This window comes from Vidua chalybeata, chromosome 10, assembly GCF_026979565.1.
Source record: "Vidua chalybeata isolate OUT-0048 chromosome 10, bVidCha1 merged haplotype, whole genome shotgun sequence".
NCBI lineage: Eukaryota > Metazoa > Chordata > Aves > Passeriformes > Viduidae > Vidua > Vidua chalybeata.
Genome location: NC_071539.1, coordinates 1,808,231 through 1,821,107, shown reverse-complemented (window position 1 = coordinate 1,821,107; position 12,877 = coordinate 1,808,231). Strand labels below are relative to the sequence as shown.

Genomic DNA, 12,877 nt, shown 5'->3' with positions numbered 1-12,877 from the left:
TCTGTTTTCCCACAGTGTTTTTTTTTTTGTGATGTTATTCACAGAAGTAAGCAGCAGTTTGATTTGAATACTTTCAGTTTGGCATCAGCAGAAACACCTTAGATCAAAACTCAGCTTACAAATTTTACCCTAAAAAGCACCAAAATCAGCAGAAGAGCACTGCAAAATAGGGGGTGAAAGGGGGAAAAATAAGAAAAAAAAACCTGAAGCAAATATTTTCCATTGAGTAATGGCAATTATGTGAGCAAGATAAAATCAAAGCTCTAAAGGTGTTGGTATTACATGTAGGATATGTTCTCTTACAACATTTTCTTTAGTACTGACAGCAAATGTTCTGTCACACGCCCAAACCAGCATTTGATAATCCTCCATTAATATTTTCCCCAAAATCTAGAGCACAAATGAAATATTTTAATTACACCCTATTGGTATAGTCAAAAAGCAGAGATTTATAATTTATTTTAAATGAGAAATACTTGGTTAAATTTAGTTTAATTAAACTCTTAGTTTTGCTGTTTTAAAAAAAAAGACTAAAAGCCAAATAAACCTGTTACTTATCCCTTCAAATTTAAATAATTTGGAAAACATTGGGGGGGAAAAAATGCAATCCTTGTGATAACAATCCACAGCCTTAGATGGTTTTATTTCCTTGTAACTATAAATTTTGGGATTTGGGGGTTGAAGTTCTGCTGTCATTGTGTGGAAAATATTCCCAAGTGGAAATACTGAATTTTGGACAGTCAGATCAGTGAATTTCACTTTAAAAAGGCAAAGAGAAAGGCCCTGCCCTCAGTCAGAAAGGCTGAAGAAAGCAGAAAATCTCAGTGCAGTTTTTGAGACAAAGCCTGGTGGGATGAAATACAAAAATTATGGTGGGAAAACTCTGCTTTGTGGTTAATATTTGCTCTACTTCCCCTTATTTCCCTCTGTAGGGGATAAAGCCTGAAATTCCAGCTTTTAGGAAAAAAGGGATGCTCCCCTCATTGAAACAATTTGTGGAGAAGAAAACAAATCCCATTTTGGGGGGGGGAAATATAAAATAAATGAAGCTATCAATATTCTCTTGCAAATGTTCTAACTGAGCTTTGGGGATCTCTGGGCCAGCATTCCCACCCTGCTTCATCTTTCACTTTACATTTCTCCCTTCTGGAAATTTTGGCAAAATGAGATTTCAGAACAACTGTATTTAAAAAAAAAAAAAAAAAAAAAAAAAAGGATGTATTTACTTCAGGTTGTTTTCTTGGAGGTGCTTCTCGCTCCATCCTGAAGCAGAAAATAGAGGAATAAAGTGTTGGAGGAAAAATTAACTGGCATGGAGACTTGCAAACAGAGATATCCTCTTTTTGGGGGTGTAGCTGTAAAAAAGGACTGCACAGAAAGCCTGGAGGAAGTGAAGCAAGCACAGCCACCCAGCTACAAGTTCTTTAAATATTTTGGTTTTTTTAGAGGGGAACTGGAAGCTCCTTTGACAGAACCAAGCCTAAAATAAACTCTATTAAACATTTCAGACCTTGGGAAGCTCCCACTGATCACTGATTTCTAGGCCTGAGTAGATTTGGGACTTATTAGTAATTACAGGTAATGGCAGAAATAGTTATTTAATTAAATTAATATTTAAATGCTTGTAGCTTAATTTAATTGGTTGGTACACAGCAAAATTCTCATTATTTAAAAACTAGGGAAAAAAAAATTAATGTTGTTCCCTTCAGCCTGACTTTAAGACAGCAAACAGATGCAAGCAAGCCTCAGAATCTGAAGGTCAAACATGAATATAAATGATATTATATTGAAAAATAGTGATTAATTTTACAGTATGGGCTGTAAATTCGAATTGGTTATAAACAGTGGTTAAAACTATTTCAGGAGCTGGTAAACAACAAACACAATTCAGGGGATTTTTCTTGCACTTATTTTATGCACAAGTCATTTTCCCCACTGCCATTTGTCAGTAAAACCGTGTCTCTATGAGAGCAGCAGACAGCAGTCGATGAAACAATTAATTCAAATTTCAATTCATACTGATGGAGTTCAGAGCTAAAAGCACCCCCAGCAGTTGCTGAGTCTCTGCCACGCTGAAGCAGCACAATAATATTGGGGTTGAAGGTTTCTTTGACACTCCAATATTTACGTGCTGCTAGGGCGGAACGAGCACGAGTCCTGCAGGCAGCACCACAAAATTCCCTCCTGGAAAAGGGACAGAGCATCCCCCAAGTGCTTCTGAGCCTTCAATTCCTACAGCAGCAAATCCTGATTTGCACCCTGAGCAGAGCATGCAAACCATGATGTGCTGCTACAGCACTTCAAGGCCTCCAAGGCAACACTTCAAACCTGAATTTTTTTTTTTTAGTTTTAACTGGAAATACAATTTTCAAATGGGTTTTATTCACACACCAACCTGTAAAATTAAGAACCTGTTGTGATCCAGATCAATCCCATGGCTTCGGAGAAGCATCCCCACATCTCTGAATGTCTTTTTCTTGCCATTGATGTAGTAGGTGGAGGAATTGTCTCTATAGGCAGTTCTAGAGACATAGAATTTGCTGTCAGGAATGACTTCGTAATCATCTCCTTCCTGCTTTGGGGAAACACAAAGCCAGAGAAACAATTACTGTAGATGGGAATTTACCTCCTATTTCACAATTAACCAGATAAGTTTCATCATGAGATGTTTTTATCATGGACTCTGAGTTGTAGAAGTGGGAGCTGTCTTAAAATTGCATCTCTCAAAAAAAAAAAAAAAAAGAGAAAAACAACAAAAAAATCCTTTGAGAAGTGGATAAAAAAATCCCCTGAATTGCCTTGCTCTGATGCCTTTCCCCCCCAGACTGAGCTGCTGCTGTGGAGGTGCTGCAGGAATTGCCTGGAAGCCCTGGGGACTGCAGAGCTCTCTGCACTTACAGCTCCACACAGAAAGTGCACAAGATAAAAAAGGCAAACATTAAAGATGTGACAAATGTGACAGCAGCAGCTTCAAATGAGAGCCTCCATTTACCTCCAGAGCAGCAGCCAAAACAAAGCTGGTGCCAGGCTTTAAGAAGTTAAAACTCACCCAGATTAACCCCCAAGAGCTCTCAAATTGCTCGCTGGTTTTAAATCAAACTCAGCTTCTGGATGTTCACACAAAGTCAAAAAAAATTAAAAAAAATTAAATAGATGAGTTTTTAATCTGGTTATTCAAAATACAAAAAGAAACAAAAGTAAGTGTCTTTTAAAACAGTTCCTAAAAAATGCTGTAAATGCTGCCTCTTTATTAACACCATTTTTGGAATTTCAATGTACACTTCTCACTTTTTTAGTTGACCCCAAATTTAAAAGTTCGGTTGTGTGCACAAAAAAGAAATTTAATTTAGGAGAAATAAATTCTTGGTACCACAATTGCAATAAATCAACAAAAAAGTGCTAAAGTTTTTATCAATACACAAAGCAGCAAGCAAAATATATATTTTTTAATTTACCAACACTTTCTATTTCATTCAAACAAAATATCAGCTTCAAAAAATTTTAGTGTTAAAATGTGGGGTCCAGAATTTTTGCTGAAAAATGTGTTAGAAAATTGCAGGCTTGTTTACAGTACATAAAGTGTAAATAAGTTTCAGATCCATTCTGTATTTTTCTAAATTTAGATAACCTAAAATAATTTCTAATTGGTTTGAAAAGTTTTGCTTAAATAGGTTTAATTTCTTAATACATGTATTAAGAATGTGTTATATATTTAAGATAACATTTAAGAATACATTTATACATTTAAGAATATCTAATATGTCCAAATATGGATTTATAAATTTTCATTAAATTCTTTTAATTGCAGAAATAAATTTATTTATTTGAGGCAAACGAGATTACAAATTAAAACGAGTTCTTCTTAAAATGATGATTAAAAATTTCTAAATTGTTTTCAAACAGAAATCTACCACATATTAGTCCTGCAGCAAATGAAAGAATCCTTACTAGGATTTTAAGAGCTGCACTACTCAACAGAGGATTTTTTAAGTTAATTAACACTGATGGTTTATATCCCAAAGGTAAACTAATCATGCTATGAAGTTTTTCCCAGCTCCAACGAAAATAAGCAAATATTAAAAGTTTCTCAGCTCCTTAAGGGGAAAAGCTGGGATCATACATACCTTGTCAGTGATCTTTTGGAAGTGAACTTCCACAGAACAGCTCTGGATGTCCTTGTGCTCATCAGAATTATGGATCAGCACCGAGAGCTTTTTGGAGCGGATTTTTTGGGCTCGGTAGCCAAACACAAAAAGCAGGGAATCAATGATATTGGATTTGCCACTGCCATTTGGCCCGATAATACATGAAAAACGCTGCATAGAGAAGGGGAAAAAATGATCTTCAAAGGGAAATAAATCCTGCCCAGTGTCCATCACCCACTGCAAGCACAGTTACTCCTCGTGCGTGCAAGTGTCTGAGAGCTGAGCTTCTGCTGCCAAGGTAAAAGTGAATAAAAGCCCCACAGCTCAGCTCAGCTTTCCCAGCTGCACTGCTTAACCCAAAGCCCTGCACTTCACAGGCTTCACAAGCAAAGTTTCATGCTCAGCCACGTAAGTCTCTTGTGGGCACAAAAAAATATTCTCTTTCTTCAAACACAGCCCTAAAAGTTCTCCAGCAAACGAAATCAAGAGAAAAGAGAGCTTTTCTAAGCTGTGCTGACAAATTAAAATTGCACAGCATTGGAAAGTTGCACTTAACTGTTTTCTCTACTTAATTTAGAATATTACTATCAAAATATTTCTAAACCTTAAATATTTTTTCAGTTATTTTGAGGTCAGCTTAGATGAAGAAAATGCAGGAAGGATTAATACCACCCAGTGAAGTCTTACCTTCAGTTCAAAACTACTTAAGGAAAAAGAAAGATACCTTGTGAAAAGGTCCCAGAATTTGCTCCCCTGCATAGGATTTGAAGTTCTGGTTTACAATGTGAGTGATCATGAGGCGAGGAGCACCAGGTTCACTGGTCATTGCTGGAGGTGGGGGAGGAGGGATGCTACCCAAAATCTCTTCTAAACTTCGATTATCCACCACCTCCTCTGAGGCTTCTAAAACCCATCCAAATAAACAGACAGATAAAAAGAAAACAAAAAAAAAAAAAAAAAACAACTGTAAGCTCTCAGTGATTTGACACCTTTTAAAATGTTGAACCGAAAAAGCAAACATCACTTCTGTCTGAACCAAGCTACATTTTGGCCTGTAGTTATTAATATGAGCTGAGTGGAATTAAAATTCTTCTTTCCACAAACAAAATGTTTTTTAAGAGCTACTTAAGATGTCCCATCGCTGGGTTTGTTCTTTCATTATGTAATTCTTATTCCAACACACTTTAACAGGCCCCCTGCAATTCCAGCAGCTCCAACCATCACAATAAATCTGCAAATCTGAAGCAGGCAAAGCCTTTCTAATGAATAAGTGCAAAGCCACATTTCAGAGCCACTGTGCAAGATTTGGGGATCTCTCACGAGGCTCTGAAAGCTGCAATGACAGCACGGCTGCTCTGCAAAGACAGGAAGTTTGTTACGAAAACAAACTGGCCCCCTGGATATCAGCAGAGCAGCTTTTCCCCAGGCACCAGCAACTCCTCCTTCCAACAAGCAGCAGTTTTTGCCACCAATTTCAATGTATTTGTCAAATACCTGCCTTTAGCAACTGCACATCTGGCTCCCTAAAAAGTTACACAGCTGCTGGTTTTGCAGATTTTTTTCCTGCGAAAGCTCAACTCAAGGAACTCAAGAAAATACACTGCTTCATGAAAAAGAAAGTCAAATCATTTTAAGAGTTAAGTAAATAAACTTGACATTTATACCATTCCAAGAAATCCCATACCATTGGCTGCCTATAAATTTGAAAAATCCTGCTGTTGTACCACAATCTTAAGTACAGTGTTCCAGATCAGAGCTCCGAAATAGGCTTTATTAGGAGAAAGTCTACAAATTGCTTTTGCACTTGTACTGGGCCAAACCCCTTAACTCTTTGCAAGCTCTTTTGACCATTTTAAAAGCAGTTTTAAGTTGCCTGGGGTTTCAGCATTGCTTTGTAGAAGGGAAAAGAGCAAATCCCATCTGGAAGAGTTGGGAAATTCAAGTTGCTGCTAAGGAGGCTCAGTGAGCACCACGACAGCCAGCCCGGACCTACCTTGGGGAGGTTCTTTGTCAGGCTCCCTGGTGCCTTCATTTTCCACTTCCATGGCCATGGAGGACTCCTCCAAGGGCTCCCTGCCCTTCCCACGGGCTGCAGTGGAGGTTTTGGTGCTCTTGCCTGGCACGGTCCCTGTTGGCTGCTCCCCTTCCATTCCAAGCAATCAAACAACTGAAGGGCTCTATCTCCTTTGCTAACACAAACAAGAGAACCCCGTGATCTCAGCACCGAGCTTGCAGCCCCGCAAGGAATTCACCTACACCTCTGCCCAGATGCTTGACTCATTTAGAAACTCAAGACTGGAGGCATTTAGAAGATAAAAATCCAAATTTGAAACAAAATATCGAGGTTAGTTTCATAATGATGTATTTTAAGATACATCAACCCCCAAAACGAGGGGCTGAGCCTAATCTGTTTTAACAGCATGGATCTACCTGCTGCCAGCTCCTGGGGACACGTCCAGGGCAGTGACTTTGCTCCCTGAAAGCCACCGTGGTGCTGGGGGCAAAAGAGTTAAAGACACATTGAATAACAAGCCCAGGAGCCACATGTCTCTAACTCCCCTGGAAGAACTCGTTATATTTCAGACCTGACACTCGTTTTACTTTCAATAATCCGTGCTAAATATTTGTATGGCTTAAAGAGACTGATAAACAGATAGAGAAACAAAAGCCCTGCGTGATTATAGCAAAGATCCGACTCCTAAATAATTTAAATCGACACACTCTGCTCACAAAACACAATACAACCCCTCCTGCCAGCATTCAGCATTTCAGAGAGAAAGCAAACACGAAATACCTTCATCTAGCCGGGATGTTAAAGTGATCTGAGCAAGGACGAGCATTACAAAAGCCATCAGCTGGCACTCGAGCACAGCTCCCCAAACGGGTGAAGAGAAAGCACCCGATGAGAAGAAAAGGAGCGAAACTCTCCCCCAAAGAGTTGAAATCGCAGCAAGTGGCGAAGTGAGTTCGCAGAAAAACAGACATGAGAAAGTTTACTTCTCACAAGATAAAAAACTGACGTGGTTAGAAAGTCATCTTACAATTGGTGCCAATCATTTGACGTTTTCAGACCTACCCCCAACCCACACTCTCATGAGAGTCCTTTTGGGACAATGGGGGAGGGGGGGAAATGAGAGACAGAACTCATTTTCAGGCAATTTCGGTCTATGCCCCCGTTCAGAACTGTTCCGCAATGGCTGTCGCGGACAATTACAGCCTCTCAAAGCACATTTATTTATTATTTTTTTTTCCCCCAAACTGCTCCACTCCAACAAGAATTGTGCAATATAGACCTATTTACCTTCCCAACCCTTCCCCCCGCCCCGGACACTTCACCAGAGTGAACAAGCCGAAATACTTGACCTCAGCTTTTAAATCGCGATAAATCAGCTGCCACATAGTCTCTAACAAATTTAACAAATTCGTGCCCAGCCCCTCCCCCGAGCCAGCTCGAAGGTGTTCGGTAAAAGCATCTCTCCTGCCAAGCGCCGTTTTCCTCACGGGGATAGCGAAAAAAGAGCCGGAGACGGACAGAAAAGCTTCCTTATGAACAGCCGATTAAATCTGATAGAGACAAGCCCTGTCAGTGACAAATCTGGGGCTTTTTTAAAGCCTAAGGAGCCAGACTGCACCCTTGTCACGCACTTTCCAAGTCACAGAATCCCAGACTATTCCGAGTTGGAAAGGACCCACGGGGATCATCGAGTCCAGCTCTTTTAAGCGAATGGCCAATCGTTAAGGGCTTTCTCGGGATTTTTCTCTCATCCTTCAAGCATCAAAGCAGCAGCAGGCAGAGCCGGGGCTAGAAGGGTCCCTGCTCTAAGCCAGATTAAAATCGGGTCTCTCCGCTACCCAAAGGCGTCCCTGAACTTCCCCGAGCGCCGAGCCGCGGTCCCTCGGGGCACAGCGGGAGCCCTTGGGCTGCGCAGCCCCTCGGGGAGCCGCTCCTCAAAGCCCTGTGTGCCCACAGCAGCCGGGACGGACCCGCCGGGCCCGGAGCCCTCAGGGGGGACCCTCAGCGGGGCAGCCCGGCCCGGGCAGAGGCGCTACCGCCGCTTCTGCTCCCTCCGGGCGAGGAGGGAAGTGGGGAAATGAGGAGCGGGGCAGAACCCGCCGATCCCCCGGCACCTCCTGCCATCCCCTCAGCACCTTCCGCCTCAGCGCCTCCTGTCTCCCGCTCAGCGCCCCCATCTCTCCTCTCAGCACCACCAGCCTTTCCCCTCGGCACCTTCCCTTCAACACCACTTGTCTCTTCCTTAGCACCTTCCCCACAAGAGTCCTAATCTCCATCTCAGCATCCCTTGTCTCCCCTCAACTCTCCCAGCATCTCTTTTCCCCCCATCAGCACCATCCCCTCAGCACCCCCCGCCCGGGGCAGCCCCCTGCGGGCACCTCCTCCGCCGCGAAGCCCCCCCACCCGACCGCCCTGAGGCGAGGCACCACCGCTTCCTCCCGCCGAGCTCGTACCTGCTCGTCCCGGCGGCTCCGTGCCCCGGCGAGGCGGCGGCAGCGCGGGCGGCTCCGGCTGCTATAGAAGCTCGGCCGCTTCCACACTCGAAAATGGCGCCGAAACGGCGAACTCGAACCGAAATTCGTTAGAAAAGCGCGGGGCAGGCTGGGACGGGAGGGGCCGGGCCCGCGGGTTTGAACGGCACCGCCGCCCCCGCCCGCCATCTTGTGTTCGTTACAGCAGGGAGGGGAAAGCGCCCAGAAATCCGCCGGGAGCGGCTTTTTCTGGGCAGAGACGGAGGGGTGGGAGACATTAGGGGGTGAGGGCGACGCGGTAAGCACAGCCTCGCGGCCCTACCGGCGGAGAAAAGGGTTAAATTTAATTTTAGAAGTAGGTCAGTGGGCGGCGCCTGGTTGCTGGGCGACGCGCGCTGGTTTAAAATTAATAAAAAAAATTATAAAAAAAAATGTTTTTACAAGTGAAAAAAAAAATTTAAAAATTGTGAGAGCGCGGCGATTTTGTAAGCGGGTTTAATTAATCAACGGGCGGCGCCGTGGCACCTTGGGGGGGCCGGGGGGGACCCGTGAGGTGGCGGAGGAGGAGGATGAAGAGGATGCGGTCTCGCGAGAAGTCGCCATAGCGACGGTGGCGCTTGGCGGAGGGGGGAGCGGGAGCCGCCGCTCCTGAGGCGACGGGAGCGGGATCGGCAGGCGGGATCATCCCGGGATCCGCCGGGAGCGGGATCATCCCGGGATCCGCCGGGAGCGGGATCATCCCGGGATCCGCCGGGAGCGGGCTCCGGCCGCCGCTCTGCGCGCTCCCTCCCGCTGCCCGCGCAGGTAAAGGCGCGCTGGGGAGGCGGCGGCCGCCGGCCCCCTCCCCTCGGCTGAGTCACCGCCGCGGTGGGCGAGAGGGTCGGGAGCCGTGACCCCCGGCTGGGCGTGGGACGGGCGGATGGAGGGGAGGGAGAGCTCCGGGGGACAGCTGAGGGCAGGGCGGGGGAGCCCCGACCCTCAGGAAGGGTTGGATAATTGCTTCTTGGAAAGCTGGAATCCGGGGGAACAGCGGCTGTTGGCGCGGCCGGCGGTGGCCGAGGCTGCCCCGAGGGTTTGGTGTCTCCTTCTCTGTACGCTCCATTCCGCTGGCTGTTTTTCCTTCTCGGCATTCCATCCCGCTGTGGCATTCCTTCCCTTTCCTGCTCTGTCCTTTCCCGTTGCCTTCCCTATCCCGCCCGCTGGTTTTTCTTCCCGCTGCTCCCCCATCCTTCCCTGTGGCATTCCTTCCCTGCGCTGCCCCCATCCCGCCTCTGGCATTCCCTGATCCTCATCTCCGGGCCGGCAGCTCCGGATGGCAAAGGGAGGAGGCGTCAGGCACTTTGGCTTCTCCGAGTCGGGATAATTCCTGGTTGTAACTCCTGGTTATTGCCACATCTCTCCTAAAATTCCAGCGGAGCCCTGCTGGATTCCTTGGGACGGAGGGAATACGTGGGCTGGCACTGATGGAGGTACCTGTGGGTGGCCCAGGGTGGGCGTTCAGCCTTTTAGTAGCACAAACAGAGCGATTAAAATGCTTTAAAATTTATAATAAAGTTCGGGGCTTTGAAGGGAAAATACCACGTTTTCCTTTCGTGGCTGTGTGTCAGCACAAGGGATCTCCAGTGCTCCAACCTCTGATGTTTCAGGCTTGATTTTAAAGGTCTTTTCCAGCCTTAAGGATTCACTGTTCACAGCGTCATTTTTTCTTCAAGTTGTCCAAATTCAGTTGAATAATGTGAAAACAGAATTCTCTTTAAACTCAGGTATTTCTTGGTGCTTATTTTTCCCCAGTAGGGATGTAATATAACTTCGGAACTTTTAAATTTTAGTGTCAGTGTCTTCCTCTTTAATTTTGGCTGCTTTTGTATGCATATATATATTATGGTAATTATACAGTTTGTATTTGTTTTATTACAGTTATAACACATGGTTTTAATGCTCCATCTGAACAACTGAGATGAGACTGAAGACTTCCCTTCTAAAGGAGCCAAAACATATCCTTTGTCACAGAAAAAAAAACATGGAACATCGTGTTCATTCTGAATAGACGCTTCCAGAAAGCTTTTTTTTTTGGGTTGTTGTTGAAATTACAGTGAAATATTACTAAATTGCAGATGGCTTTTTTTCCTGTTTTTCCTTTGTTCCCCTTGTCATTGACTGCAGCCTTTAAGGACAACATTTTAAGAGATATTGAACACTTATGTATGATGTGGTGTTAATAAACCAACACTTTTGAATGATAGTTGGATGTTTTGCACGTGTATTTTGCAGTGACCCTTCACTAACCCAACGTTTTAGCCAAGTTTCCATAACTTTAACTTAACATCATGATAAGAATTTTACTTTTATAAAATATTTTCATTTTATGAAATGACAATTTCCTTCATTTTTGGCTGAATTTTTACCAGCTCTTCTTGGCAGAAGAGGAAAAAAAACGATGTGTTTTTTTTTAATATTAAATGTTCCATGCAATCTTATCAAAATAATCTTCGTGGATTATCCCTTCAGTTCTGAATAGATGGGGTATTTGCCTGTTTTTAATAGCTGAACTTTTCAGATTCCTTAGCTGAACAACACATAAGGACTTGGTGAGCTGTGTGGGCTGGACCACAGCTGACGAGCTCTACTCCTGCAGCGATGACCACCAGGTGATGAAATGGAACCCTGTGACCAGCGAGACCACTCGAGTGCTGAAGCTTCCAGACGATGTTTATCCCATAGATCTGCACTGGTTTCCCAGAGGGATTGGTGGCAAGAAGCAATCCCAGGCTGAGAGCTTTGTTCTGACGAGTTCTGATGGTAAGGCTGCCTTGGTTTGGAAAGACAGGTGTCTGCTGAGGAAGGCAGGAGCCTCCCTGAAATGGAAAAAATGGAAAAAAATTAGACCCCCCTCCCTCCGAATTGTTACAAACTTGAAATTAAGGGGGGCTCTCAGGCAAAAATATGGGAGCAGGAATAACAGTTCTTTATTAGGGAAGAAAGTAAAAAGCTAAAATAAACAATGCAGTGAACCAAAACAACACTGACAGAGTCAGAATACAACCTGGCACCCTGTTAGGGTGTTGGCTGCAATCCAGTTGGGAATTGTGGCTGCAGTCCTGCTGGAGTGTCAGGTGTGGTTCTGTTGGAGCAGGGATCCTGTAAAAAAGGGGATCTTTGTCTGTTGTAGATGTCAGCAAACCCAATGGGAAGAAATGCTGATGTCTGACTTAATTCAGAAGGCTGAATGATTTCTTTATTATAATTATGCTGTAATACATTAATATACTATATAAAAGAGGATACTGAAAACTACATGCTGCTGTCTCTAACTATCATATCTAACTCCTTACAACTGGTGACCCTGCTCTCCAGAGTCCAGCCACAGGTGGGTTGGATTGGATTGGGTTGGATTGGATTGGGTTGGGTTGGGTTGGGTTGGGTTGGGTTGGGTTGGATTGGCCATCAAGTTTAAACAATCCAGAATCCAACCAAGTGATCACCCCAGGTAAACAATTCTCCAAGCACATTCCACATGGGAAAAACAAGGAGCAGAAATAGAAATTGTTTTCTCTTCCATTTCTCTCTGTGCACCTCTATGAAAAATCCTGAGAGAGAAATGTGCTTGCCACAGTAGTCTTCCTCTGAAGATGCAGTGGAAGAGGCAGCTGTTCCTCTGGGAAATCCAGTACAGGAAAAGCCGTGCTGGTGTCCCAAAAACCCAGATTCTATCCAGGTAGGAATGCTTGGCTCCTCCCTCTGGGCAGAGCATCTCACAGTGGGATGTTACAGCTCTTATCAGTCACACAGTGACACTCAATGCCCATTATCAGCAGATGTCTCCCTGGAGGGAGGATTGGTTGTGGAAGAGATAAGAAAAACTGCCCACTGAACAGAAAACAAATGGAATACATCTTGCCTTTCAATGCTGGGACAAAGGCAATTTAAAATGTTCAGGTAAATTTAAAATATTTATGGTTTCGTACCCTTTAGTGCTCATCTCAGTCAAATGCAAGGCATTATTTGGGGAGCAAGAAGCTTTGAGGATTGCTTGGCATGGGTTCTTTTTTTTTTTTTCTCTTCTCCCTAAAAAGATTTTGCACCCAGCCAGATTTTTTTTCCTGCATGAATTTTCCTGCACCAGCTTATTCCTGCAATTTCCCTGCACCAGCAAACTCCCCTCTGTGATAAGGATTCCTGGAAACTTGCTGAATCCAATGGAAAAGCAGCCTAATGTCTTTACAGGGTTGCATTAATTCCTTGTTGAA

General features: G+C 44.2%; 2 protein-coding genes across 8 annotated transcripts in view; one reads left to right on the top strand and one right to left on the bottom strand.

The window, feature by feature from the left end:
* The window catches only part of SMC4 (structural maintenance of chromosomes 4), a 28,725-nt gene extending 19,769 nt beyond the window's left edge, over positions 1-8,956 (bottom strand). For 2 of the 7 annotated variants that reach the window (XM_053952292.1, XM_053952296.1), the window contains exons 1-5: positions 8,613-8,956; positions 6,576-6,639; positions 6,139-6,329; positions 4,125-4,316; positions 2,396-2,572 (exon numbers count right to left, since the gene is read on the bottom strand). In XM_053952292.1, the coding sequence (XP_053808267.1) occupies positions 2,396-2,572; positions 4,125-4,316; positions 6,139-6,329; positions 6,576-6,639; positions 8,613-8,819 (831 nt within the window). In that variant the 5' untranslated portion in view covers positions 8,820-8,956. Of the gene's footprint in view, positions 1-2,395; positions 2,573-4,124; positions 4,317-4,869; positions 5,049-6,138; positions 6,335-6,575; positions 6,640-8,612 lie in introns of those variants that run through there. The other 5 variants (XM_053952294.1, XM_053952295.1, XM_053952293.1 and 2 more) reach the window with 5 other exon arrangements.
* Positions 8,957-11,207: 2,251 nt separating this feature from the next.
* Positions 11,208-12,877, top strand: part of IFT80 (intraflagellar transport 80) — a 31,882-nt gene continuing 30,212 nt past the window's right edge. Inside the window, 1 exon segment of the mRNA XM_053952299.1 lies at positions 11,208-11,429. Within this exon segment, the coding sequence (XP_053808274.1) occupies positions 11,282-11,429 (148 nt within the window). The 5' untranslated portion in view covers positions 11,208-11,281.